This window comes from Balaenoptera physalus (assembly GCF_965194825.1).
Source record: "Balaenoptera physalus genome assembly, chromosome: 1".
NCBI lineage: Eukaryota > Metazoa > Chordata > Mammalia > Artiodactyla > Balaenopteridae > Balaenoptera > Balaenoptera physalus.
The window spans coordinates 110,375,988-110,389,674 of record NC_138882.1 but is presented as its reverse complement, the minus strand read 5'-3'; the positions used below and the strand labels follow the sequence as shown (position 1 = coordinate 110,389,674).

General features: G+C 34.1%; 1 protein-coding gene across 5 annotated transcripts in view; it reads right to left on the bottom strand.

Moving 5' to 3' along the window:
* Positions 1-13,687, bottom strand: part of DPYD (dihydropyrimidine dehydrogenase) — an 807,615-nt gene that overhangs the window by 608,669 nt on the left and 185,259 nt on the right. For all 5 annotated transcript variants that reach the window (XM_082476697.1, XM_082476698.1, XM_082476699.1 and 2 more), the window contains exon 4: positions 2,275-2,362. In XM_082476697.1, the coding sequence (XP_082332823.1) occupies positions 2,275-2,362 (88 nt within the window). The remainder of the gene's footprint in view (positions 1-2,274; positions 2,363-13,687) is intronic.

Below are 13,687 nucleotides of genomic sequence, written 5' to 3'. Positions count from 1 at the left end.
ATTTCACGTAAATTATTCATTCTCACATACAAGACAGAGATCCTGTGATGATAAATGTTTGGGATACTACAAAGTTAGTATCCCTTTTCAGATTCCATCTTATTTACAAAACAAACATAAATCATTGATGATTTCCTACTATCTACAGAATTAAGTCTCAAATATTGAGCATAGAATTAAAATATTTTCATGACCTAATCCCAACCTAATTGTCTGGTCTCTTTCCCATCACTCTTCTTCATATAATCTAGGCTTTATTTTAGCTACACTGAATTTATTATATTTCTCCAAATATGCCATGTATACACCCATATTCCTGCTTTTTCATATGCTGAATACTCTTCCTGAACTGCATGGATTGCAGCACTAACCATATTGAATTATGGCTAGGTTTTTGTGTTGCTTTGTTTTTTAATGTATCTGGCTTTGCTCATAGATTATGAATTTCCAAAAGGCAAGGTCATAGCAGGGACCCTTTCTTACCCAGTGCCTGTCACTGTGTTTGGCAGATAGTAGGTGTTCAATGAATAACACCGGCTACAAAAAAAGTAATCACTTGTATAGTATTTACCATATTGAATGAATAGGGACGTTAATAATTCCACATCAACAAAATATTTGCTGAATAATTACCATATTAGAGATTTTCACATACAAATATTATTTAGTTTATACCATAATCCTGTAAGACAGATGCTATCTTTCTTTCATAAATGAAGGCAAAGAAATAAGTAATTTTCCCTGGGTTCACAAGCGTTCAATCTAAAAATTCAACCTGGACTTCAAATCCTAAAGAAACTGACCATGTAGATTAATACCACATCCTATACCTAAGTAATAACCTCTAATTCTTTTGAAATCCTAAAGCTATATAAATTTATAATTTTTCTCCTACAATATTTTTTATATCATTGACATATTGAGAAATGATCTTTATTTTTTTTTTTTTAGAAATTTCATGTAATGTCTGAAACATTTATATTAACATATTTCCATACATATTTCCATACAAATACAAATATAAGATTTTTAGAAATTTCATGTAATGATTGAAACATTTATATTAACATATTTCCATACATATTTCCATACAAATACAAGATTTTTAGAAATTTCATGTAATGTCTGAAACATTTATATTAACATATTTCCATACAAATAACCCAATGAAAGTTTAGTATTAGTTGTTTTGTTTGTTTTTTTATACTGCAGGTTCTTATTAGGCATCAATTTTATACACATCAGTGTATACATGTCAATCCCAATCGCCCAATTCAGCACACCACCATCCCCACCTCACCGCAGTTTTCCCCCCTTGGTGTCCATATGTCCATTCTCTACATCTGTGTCTCAACTTCTGCCCTGCAAACGGGCTCATCTGTACCCGTTTTCTAGGTTCCACATACATGCATTAATATATGATATTTGTTTGAGAAATGATCTTTATATATTAAAAGGTAGCTGGTAGTTGAAGGGGCACTCAACTGGATTTTTGCAGCATTTTAGAACGTAAGTGTTAAACCCTGTGAAAAGAAGGATTCGCTACATCCTTATGGGAAGATTCCTTCAGCTTTTGCTCAGTTAAAAGATAAGATACTTGGCTAAGAGCCTGTAATGCTCCTTTCACAAAAAAAAGATACTATTAATTATTCAATCAATAAATCATTCTCTTAGTGAATAAAAATTAGGCTTAGCCTTACATTGATTTAAAAAAAAACCCAAAAACTGAAAGATCAAAATTCCTTTTTTTTTCTACTCATGTCCATAAACGTCTGTTTTCTATTTTTTAATTGTTGGGGGGTTTCTGGTTACAACTCTGTCAGTCTCTATGAATTATTCCAAATCTTAAAACAAATTCCCTTGATTTGTTTCAATGTGCCAGAGTTAATACCAAAGCACATTTTAAAACAAAGATACTTCACAGATTTGAATGTGTTTTGATAATCAATGACAGTTCCTATCTATAAGCATTTAGCAAGCCTAAGCTAGAGTAAATCTATTCAGTGAATGCTTTGTATTAAAAAATGATTAATTTCAACACGAACTAATTTTTAAGACAATAAACAGTGAATACGCATTTCACAATCATATCACAAACTGGGAGAGACTTAATAAGATGTGCCACGTTTTCACACGCCTATAGAAATCATGTTTTTAATACTTTAACCCAATTTACTAAGAGAAGCTTTATGCTTTAATCATAGTCATAATAGATAGAGAACAAGATCAAAGGCTGTTATTAATTTTCATTTGCAGAACTGAATCCAAATTTACCTTGTTTGAGATACTTGTGATGAACGATTTAATATCTAGATTAGTTGGACAGCTCTTCTGACAGGGGGCATCTGCACATTTCAGGCACCTAGGGAATAAAATAACTGAATTAAAGAAACTATAAAGTAAGTGAGATAATATTCTATATATTCTCTACCCTATACCCATTCAGAGTTAGTGTCTAGTAAGAACAAATAAAATTGTACTATTTTTAGGTACAAAAATTTTTTAAGCAATAAACATAGAGTACTTGTGTTTCACTTTTTGCACACCTCCTAAGGTGTATGAAATGGCACCATTGAGGCTAATAACTGCCCTTCCTCTTGGTGTTCCTCCTAGAGTTTAAGAAGATCATACTTATTTAAGATACATCATTCATCCATCCATTTACTAAATCAGTCTTATTTGGATCCCTCACTACACTGATAATGCTTAGAGAATGGAGTCTTTTATGATAAAAGTTTTGTATGCCTTTTAGACCACAATTATTATACAAACACAAAGGTAAAGTCTCTCTTTTACCACGTGTAAATTCCTTTCTTCCTCCATTCATCCCTCCCACTTTTCCACCCACCTCTCCCCCCAGCCTCCTTCTTCCCCTGCCATCATCCCTCCCTCCCTCCCTCCCTCCTCCAATTTTCTGATGTCGTTTAACCTACGCATTATTCACATGGCAATTGGGCTTTGCAGTAGATGCCTCAATGCATAGACCAGATCTACCCCCTTTCAGACTGAAGCATTTATTCCTCCAGCGCTGTGCCCTCACGTGAAGAGAACAGGCGGAACCAAGGTCATGCCCCCTTTCCAGTTGCAGCCAGTTTCCAAACACAGGTCAGTGAGGGGAGGTAGAGGCCCAGTCTCCTTGCCCCCACTTGGGGAACAGGTCTGCAGGGATCTACTGCAGCCTTTATTGTAGCTATGTCTGTCCAATCCTGATTCCTTCACTCTTGTACAGGTGTGGATCTTCTAATAAACTTCCCACATACTAATCTCGTATCAGAATCTGCTTTCTGTGGAAATGACCAGAGACATGTTGAAACTTCAGTGTTCCTAAGAACCACCTGGGAAGCTTGATAAATGTCATAATTTCCACAGAGAAGCCCCTCCTGAGTCTGAGTCATTGGCCTGGGAATCTGCATTTTGGGAAACCCCTTTAAGGCGATTCTGATAAACATGGTTGGAGCCACACAGTGAGAATCACAGTTCTATAATTACTACTTTAGGACTGAAACCACTGGTTAGAATGGTCTTTAATTTGTACATTCATATACGAATTTGTGTATTCATTCAAAAAATATTTAATGAGCCCTTGTTACATGGCAGAACCTGGGATATGAGGTTATAAAAGTGATGAACAAGACCACCATGGTCCTGCTCTCATGGAACTTGCAGTTTGGAGGAAGTTCAGACATATAAAAGGCACTTGTAGTAGTCAGTGTGGTCAATGTGAATTTGGGTAAAAACAGCATGCTAAGGGAGCATATAAGAAGAACAGTAGCCCTGGAGGGAGAGAGTCAGGCAAAGCTTATTGGGAACAATAACACTTAAAGGGATGCTTGAAGAATGAGTGGGCATTAGGGAAGCAAAGGAGGGTGGGATTTGGAGTGCAGGGTCACTCAAGAAAATGACGAAGGATAAAAACACTATGCGCCAAGGCCTGGAGAGAAAAAAACATGAGAGGGTAGGTGAACTAATGGAATCTGGTCTGGCATAAAGTGAAAGTGGGAGCAGTGAAAAATTAAGCTGGTGATCTGAAATTTAACATATACCATTGTCACATGTTTCAGAAGACGAGAATTCTCTGAGAATTTCACTGAGAATGAGTCCCACGTTGCTCAGTGACAAAGGTCACTAGCTGGCTCATTTTCTACCCACTTCCATGTGTAAAGACGTTGGTTCATTTCCTTCAAGAAAACAATACTGGTCTCCTTGTCATTCTTTTGTGAGTCAGAGAGTTCTCTTCATTGTCTGAACCAATTTCTCAGTACCTAATTAATATCTTGTTTTTAAATCTGATCTCTTCTCTCTGGTTTGTGCCCTTAGCCTTCTCTCTAAATTAAATTTTACACAATGAGTACCGAAGGCTTTTCATAATCAATTGTCCTCTCTGAAATGCAGTCATTAAACCTCTCCCCTATCATTTCTCTAAATGCCATTGTTAGATTCACATTTATAATTTAGTTGAATTCCTATCTTCTTATACTTATGGGGTTTTTTTTCCCCTAAAACACTGTCACTGAGTTTAAAAAGAATTTCTTGGAAGTATGATCAGTAGGACAACAATCCAAAAAGAAAACAAAGCATGGTCTATTTGGTCCTTGATGTTGAAACGAGGTGATACTTATATGTGTTATCTTCACATGGATAAATCTGTTGTACATTAATAGTGGTTTGAAAGGATTTCCTATTATGTGGTAAAATAAAGTAGCTAAAATAAAAATAGCTATAAAATAATAAGCAATCTTAAATGTCTTCTGATTTGTAAAAAAGTCATTTTGACAATTTTTTAAATATTTGCCACTCCATAAGAATAAAGCAACAAAAATACTTGCTATGATAGATAAAGATATAGATACATAGATAGAAGATTCTGGTTATCCCTAATGAAGTCACAAGTTTTCGGCTTTTCTTTTTTCTAACACCCAACTTGAATAATAAGGCAATTAAAAAATAAAGTTATAATGTCAGCAGGTATGAATGAGCCAAATTAATTCAAAGTGTATTTTTCTGTTCTTCCAGAGAAATCTTATATTCAACATAAACAGATTCACTTAACAGCCCTGACAACGTAAGGAGTTTTAGTTGTGGTTATTAAGCCTCTTTACCAAATAATTCTCCTTTTATTATTGAGCTAGTTCACAAATAACAGCTGTTGGAAATGTCAGATGTTAATGAGGCAGGGCAATGGAAACCTGAATTGTAGCATTCTTTTTTTCTTTGGTGCAATGAATATGCCAGAATGGGCAGACTCTGATAATAATACCATCTTGCAATTCTCTAAGCGCTCTGCAGACTAAAGTGCATCAGGCTGCCATTAATCCCACTTATCACTTTGACAGCTCAGTAATTACACTACTGCTATAGCCAGGTAGTCCTAATAAAATATCAACCACTGCAGTGGAATGCATACTGGGGAGATGTTTTATTAAACTTGGGGGGGGGGTTGATCATCAAGTGACATTAGTGTTGACCTATTTTTCTATTTGACAATAAATTATCCTTTGACCATGCCATAATAGATATTACAGAGTGCATTTACTGTACCAAATCAGAAAGGTACTGCATTACAATGATGTAGGCAAATGGTGTAAATAAAATAGCAGAAATGCATGTCAGAATGTTATTACCTAAATTGCTTTAAATGATTGATACCATGAAAAATCACAGACACAGTACTTAGGGGAATATGTCAACAATTATTGTAAACCACAGTCCTACATAAATTTTTCATTAGAAGTAACATTTAAATTACACTTGTTTTTATCGTCAGTCATTTAATTCCCCTTTTATGTTTCAAAGTTACTCTTTTATAGTGCAGTTTAGTTTTAAATTCATTGTAAGAGGCAAAAGTTAATTCAGATAAACATTTATGTAATATTTTAATCCCCAAATAATTACATTTATACTGAGTATGTTAAATTATTTTTAAAGCAATAAAAAGTCTTAGATTTCTTACCAATGATGAACTTTTTTCATTTTTATATTTAATAGGCAGGATAACTACAGATTTCATTAAAAGCAAAATATACAATCTTTAATAATGTTAATCCTTCATGATTCAACATCACCATAAAAAATGTATGAAAACTTTAGTACCGCTACTTAAAGGACAAAAACTATTAAAGATATATTTATCCAGGATCTTTCTCTAGGGAAAGAGAGCTATGATTCCTCTCCCCAAATATCAGTGAGGCTGGACAGTTTTACTCCGTAGTATGACACCAAAAAACATTATCGTGAGCAATGAACTAAAGCATTTCATTCTTCACACATCTGAGAACAAATGCCTGCTTCTTTTATTGTTAAGCATACATAGCAGTTGGAAGAGTAACATATGCTTGTTGAAGAATTTTCTAATCCATGAGTTTAAATAATAATTAATTTCTTTCTCAGTTTAAAAAAATCACACAAATCTGTTTGAAAGACTTAAAAGCTCACATTGCATTGGCTTTGGGTTTTTTGCTAGACTTTGGTTCAATCAAGTCAGCACTGTTTCATCAGGTTATGTATAATCTATGTTAGCTTTTATAATCAAACTGGGCAAGTCAGTATTTACATTAAAAAATTTAAATATTTTCTTAATATTCATGTTATATTTCCTCAGATCTTTGATATTCAGTACCTTTATTTGGAAGGTCTAACTAATTCAGGTGTAGCAGTGGGTACAGGATCTAACTTCTCCACCCTATAATAACCAGTGTAGGCAAATATATAGTCTAATATCCTTCCCCAACTTGGCAACATTTCTACTGAAACTGGGCAGAATGGAGTATCAGATTGAATGGAAGGCGTGTGAATCAAGAAATGGAGGTTAGAAGTGTCATACATATATCTGAGTTCCACAGCTTACATCACTTGCACCCAGATTCTGTCATAATAAAAGGACCCAAGAAAGCTGGTTGGCATCTTTAAAACATGATGAGACTAATCCAATGTTCTGATGCATTAAATATACAAGAGCCATTCTCAGCTTCCAATAATTCTCTCTGCTTCTCTCAGTATTCCATTAACAGCCTTTCCTACATACTTTCTGACTCTGCTTCTCTGATTACACCACAGGTTCTTACTAGCTCAAGGGTATTTGGAACTAACTTTGAATATTCCTAATATGCATCTTGGCCCAGTTTCTACATTCCGCTGGGCTGGAAAGCTATGGCAACATCATTTACAATAACTGAATTTTTTTATCCTGTGCACCATTCTGCCTTTTAACCCCACCAATGATGTTCATGTTTTAAAGCTTTTAATATTTATTTGATTTTATAGGTTAACAACAAAACAATTTTTAAGTAAAGCTATTTATCCACTAGAAATTTCCATTCACATGTGGGTGCTCCAAGACAGTTCAAAAGAAGCAAAATTTAGAACAGTATACAATTCACACAATCAATGCTCAAAACATTTTGTTGGATGATCATGAGTCTCAGAATATAACATAGTTAAAAACTTTTCTACAATATTTCTATAGTCTGTGTCAAAAAATTGTTTGTCTCAAATACTAATGGCTAAAAATGTGCATTTTACACTTTTTGCATATTTTGAGTTAAATGAAGGAACTTAAAGTTAAAAATAATACTCATTTTTGATCTTCATATATAACTGATTCTTAAAAATTAATGACCACTTTTATGTCCACTTCATAGATGAGAATATTGAGCCTCTGTAAATCTCCCAGAAGCATAATGAAACCACTGGCCAAGGCAGCTGAAGGAACTACTGGAACATATTTACCATCTTACACCCATCTAGCCCATTCAGGTATGAAGACAACTCAAAATTTTTAAAGGTGATGTTTTACTGACCTCATCTCTTGACAACACTAGTGCCTCCTTCTCAGAGTAAGCTGAAGACTGAGAAAAAAGCAGTTGAGAAGTCACAGCTAGAAAAAGGCTATAGTATCCTCTCTCCTAGAGTTCAATTTTAGTTTAAGAAAAAAAAAAGTGGAACGTAGTCTTAACCATCTCCTCAAGAGGCTTCTCAAGTCAAGATGAAAACATTAGAGCTTTATGATATTACACAGTTTCGAAGGCTAATTCAATTAGAGCTTTAAACAGCTTTGGCTATAGTCACTTCTACTGGAAAGATACTTTTTGAGCATATTCTTATTTTTGAAAAAACTGTGTGTGCTACAGAAACCTCAACAGCATAAGAAGCCATAAATTTGCATACACATTGTCCTGCAAGCAAATAAAACACTTCCATAAGAACTTAGTATATATTACCTCCTGAAAATTTTTAAACAAACATATCGTCCTATTTTACTACACAAAGAGAGTATCATCATGAGTATCTGAAGAATGCTGCTCTTAAACTTAGATTTTTCTCTTTCTTACAAGAGCCAATGGGACTTTAAGTTTTTGTTGTACAGAGGTGGAACAAGAAGAATGTGATGGAATCTGTATATATTATAAACTGCAGGAAGTCACTGAAAGAAAATAAACATACATAATGCATATATGCATAAGACAGAACTAATTAGGTATGAAAAGAGAACCAAGTATGATTAAAGGAAGTGGGGTCAGTCCTTAAGGCTTTCAGAATCTACTGGGGCTTTAAGATACTAGAAATAGCAGTTTTAAATAATAAGCCAAGATTTAAATACCAATACCAAAATCTAAAGAAAATAGGTTTATTTGCCTAATGTAGGTTACAGCAGTGAAGGAAGAGTGCCCCCATTTCCAATTTCTCTCTGCTATAAATTTTTTTGAAGAGTACAAGATCATGACTTACAAATTGAATTGTTGAAATGGAATAAAAAATGTTATTATATTGTAACTATTACAAGTAATTAGGGATTTCCCTGGTGGTCGAGGGGTTAAGATTCTGTGCTCCCAATGCAGGGGGCATGGGTTCAATCCCCAGTCGGGGAACTAAGATCACACATGCCACGTGGTGCAGCCAAAAAAAAAAAAGTAAATATTACACATTCACAAGTTTTAAAAATATGCCAATAACACAGAAACACTTAAAGTCAATGAATACAGAACAAAGTATTTATTAAATGTTTTTTTCTGCCAAGTAGATATCTAGGCCCTAAAACCTATGATATAATTTTATCCCTGTCATTTGCAGCTACAACAGAGGTATACTTTGATCAAGAAAACCAGAGAATACTATAGATAAAAGTCCTGCTTTATGTCCTGGAGGGATGGTCCACTTGGCAACACTCTTAGGAAACCATTTTTTATCCACCTTAAAGATGGTGGGGATTGAGAGTAATTAAAGGGATTGAAGAAGATGGCCAGATTCAAGAAGAACATAAAGAGCTTCCTCTGTCTTGCAGTAATGAGAGGGTGATAAGCCATGTACCTGGATAGGGTTACTTGTAAGACTTGGTTATACTAAATATAGGCAGCATAAACAAGCCAGATTATACATAGCATATAGGTATGATATATAGAGCGTGTGTGTGCACACACCCAGACTTATGTGTACACTAATATTAATTACTAAGTTCTCAAATGTGCTTGCTTGTCCAAAGCCTTTAAATGTATTACCTCAGAAAGCATAGCATAGAGGTTAAGAGAACAAGCTCTGGATCTTGATTGCCCATATTTAATTCTTGACTTCACTGTACTGGTGTTAAGACTTTAGGCAAATGACCTAACCTCTCTGGGGATCAGTTTTCTCATATGCAAATGGAGATAATAATTTGTACTTCAGAGGTTTGTTGTGAGAATGTTTAAATATTATACACTTACACCAAATAGTATGTACTTCTTTAGTTATTTAACAGGCATTCTCTATAACTCTCAAAATGCTCTGAAAGTTATGCATTGCTTTCTCTCCTTTAATATGAAGGGGGTCAGTGAAGAGTCACAGTATAATGTTTTACAGTTATTTACATACATTAAATGTAGTGGATATCTGACAAACATAAATATATGCTTTAAATCTTCATTTTCTCGTTATGGGATTTCAGAAGAAGGAAAAAATATTTCTACTTCAGGAAAATCAGAGAAGCCTTCTCAAACAAAGATACTTATGCTGGAGACTGAAGAACAAGTAGGATTTTACTATGGACCAATGAGTCTACTAGAGCTTGATATTGAGAGCAAGTTATGGATGCATATGTGGTTTTTCCATATTCCACGGAGCAGCTACTACACCATGTACATTTTACCTGCCCAATAATATAGGAGGAATGAACGAATAAAAGGAATGAGAGGAAAATAAATTCTGTTGCCTAATGCAATTCATTAAAAAAAAAAAAAAAAGATTATGGGTTCATCCAGGGCAGAGACTATGTAACCTATCTTTGGTTCTCAGTATTACTCACAAATGTTTATGGAAAATTCCTGTCAATGCACTTCTTCAGGAATCAAACTGCTAAAATACATGTCAATCTCATCAGTGACCCAATGCCATTTATACAGAATCCTTTCCTCATGAGGTTTCTGGTTGTTTCTTCATGCTAATAGTATGAGGCAAACATATTCTTCTCCCAAAAATCAGTTAAACTAAAGATGATAGGTTGGGCAACTCAGTATACTGTGAAGTTTGTGCTTTTGAAAAATGGATATATCCTAACTAAAAATGTAAACTGACCTTTATTATGGATGTATAGTTGAGTAAGTAACTAACAAAAGCAAATAGCAAATATGAGAATCCATGCGATGAAAGAGGCTTTCCTTCATTCCTGCTCCACACATTATCTCCTAGTACTTCTGTATTTTCAATGCCTGTGTAAGGCATATTTCTCCCTTCCCCTTTTCAATTGCTGCCACCTGGTGAGATGGTGACAAAGTATTTCTTACCCTCCAGGGTAAGGTAGCACTTTGTCCTGACAAAATATGCTATCTATGCACAAATAAAATATTTCCTTAGGTAACTGTTTGCAAATAAGAAAATACCTATATTTTACATACCATTTTAATTTGAATACATTTATATACATGTGACGACATACATCCATAATAAAGATCAGTTACACGTTTAGTTAGCATGTAGTCGTTTTCAAAAACCCAAGATTCACGATACATTTTATAGTCTAGCCTACCATTTTTAACTACAGCAAGCCATATGTAATTATTTTTCAAACCAGTATATTGTTGCTCAGCACAATTGTGGTTCCCCTCACATTCTAGACAGCTGTTACATGATGCTCAATACACTTTTGATCCTTTACAGACCTTAGAGAGAACTAGGTGACAGTACTGACAGTTTTTATTATAGCTTTCCTACTACTCAATAATCTTGTTTCACCTGGACTATTTCCCCAGTAGTGTCATAAACTCTTTGATTTATACTGAGAATCCTTCCAGGCTTCTTAGAAAGAAGAAATTATTTTTCGTAGCATGTCCATATGCTGTGCAAATTATATTTTCAAACTTTGGAACACCTGTTGTATGTTTATCTTAATGTCAATGAAGCCCCTTTAGGAAGGGCAACCAAAAAAAGTAATTTATATTAGTCATAGATGCTCTAAAAGCAAAATTTTCAGCAAATTTCAAAACTGAAAAAGCTTTATATTTTATGACTTTGTGCAGGCAATTTCAGAAAAAATATAATAATAATAGTAATATTGACAGATCTTTGATTTCTAATAAACATGTAAAAGGGAAACAAAGTCAAACAGTTTAATCTATAAATAAAATACAATTCCTAGATATGTGGGATATATTGATCATGAAAAAAGAACATTTGTGTAAATATGTAAACCTACTTAAGTGCATGGGGACTAAGATTTAGGATAGATTTTACTTTTTACAATGTTATATTATTTGAATTTTTTGCAATGTGTACATAAAACATGTAATATAAAAAAGATTTAGATGTTGATTGGCAACTAAAATCACATTATCTTGTGTAATTTTCATTTTGGTCATTTTAATTGCCAAGGCCAAAGCCAACCCACGATGCTCCCATATCCTCTTTAAGTTTTACAAGGGGCCAGTTAAAGGTTTTAATAGGAAGACCACAATGAAGTATACTTCTGAGTAGCCGGTGGTTCACAAAGCTAACAGAACAAAGGGTCAGGTCTGGCCAAAAAAAAAAAAAAAGAAAAGAAAGAGTGAGTGAGTGACAGCACAAGTGCTGGAGGGAGTCATTAATTAAGTTAAAACAACAGCTGAATAAAATACTTGGTCTTAAAATTATAAGATGGTATTTGCCAATAATAGTATTTAAATTTATCCAAATCTCAGCTATCTAAGTGCAGCAGGAATGTAGGAATACATTTATTAAAAAGCCACCATGTTCTAAGTTCTGTGCCGGCGAAGGAGAGAATTTACTGAAACTTACTTGGAAGATGTTGACTTAAAAATATACTGGACTTACTTCATGTAAAAGAGATTTTTGTTCAGTTTTTTTTTTTTTTTCTTTGTAAGTGCAACAGTGATTGCAATACTTTAGGTGCTGAAAGAACAGATTTTGAGAGCAAATGCCATATCTGAATTTTCTTCCTGTTGGAACTAGCATTCAGTTTCAAGTGTGGAGCCCGTACAAATTTATCTAAAAGTTTTACTTCATAAAAATAATGTCACTCCTCCTTTTTTAAAAGAAAAGTTTTTAAACACACTTTAAATTAAATTTAAATTTAAATATTCATTCCTTTTACTTAGTTAAATCTATGTTGATTACCCCAAGTAAAAGAAAACTGTATTCAGCACAAATTTTTTCAAGTGTTTTACACAATCCTGGTGATCTTTTTAAAAACCCATATCTGATCATGACATTCTCCTGCTTAAAGGAGAACTGGCATATAATGACCTTTGAACGTGGCCCCTGCCTATTGCATTCCTCCAGCTCCAGCTGCAACACCTGCCCCACTCTAGAACTCTGCAGTTCCGTGAGCAGGTCAAGTCATTTTTCAACCTCTATGTATTCCAACAGGCTCGTCCCTTGCCTGAAGAGCCGCACTTCAAACCTGCTGCAGAATTCATCTCAGCTGTCTCTCATGGACCCCCTGGTTCTTACCATTCTGATCTCCCAGAGCACCCTGTGGATTTCTTTATCAAAGTAATTAACACATTGGACTATAACAGTTGATTTTCTGGTTTCTCTACTATTTCCTCCTCCAGTGAGAAAATGGTTGGGTCCCTTGTCTTTGTTGTTGGTGTGCTTGGAAATAGATTCATTTTAAATTGGCTGAAAAAGACAACCAGAACTTTGGGAATATGCCCGTTATTGTTTTATTTTTTTTTTTTTCCGTTATTGTTTTTAATGTTTGGGAAAAATTATTTTAATAATTGACTTTCAAACTTATGTAAATAACATACACTTACAATGAAAAATATTTATATTTGGTTTAATTTATTTAATAAATACTTGTGTAGAAGTTGCTATATGCTAGTACTATTGTATGTGTTTTATAAATATTAACTCATTTAATCTTCATAACCACTCAGTGAGGTAGACATAAATATTAACTCACTATATCTTTATAAGAACCTGATGAGGTAGATACTGTTGTTATTCTCATTTTAAAGATAGTAAGGCACAAAATTTTCTTCTCTGATTTAGGTTTGAAATATTTTATTGCTTATTTCTGTGATCCTGGTGATTATTAAGTTAATAGACATTTCCTAAAGTCCTGGGATTCCCAATTTTCTCTTCTACTTCATTCTAAAATCGTAATAGTGTATGGTGATATCAGGGCTTGCCTCACAGGTTGTGAAAGCTGAATTCAGGACTATTATCCAGGTGTGACTTTCTCCAAAGTCCAGTCTGTAGGTATCATCATTTCATTTCT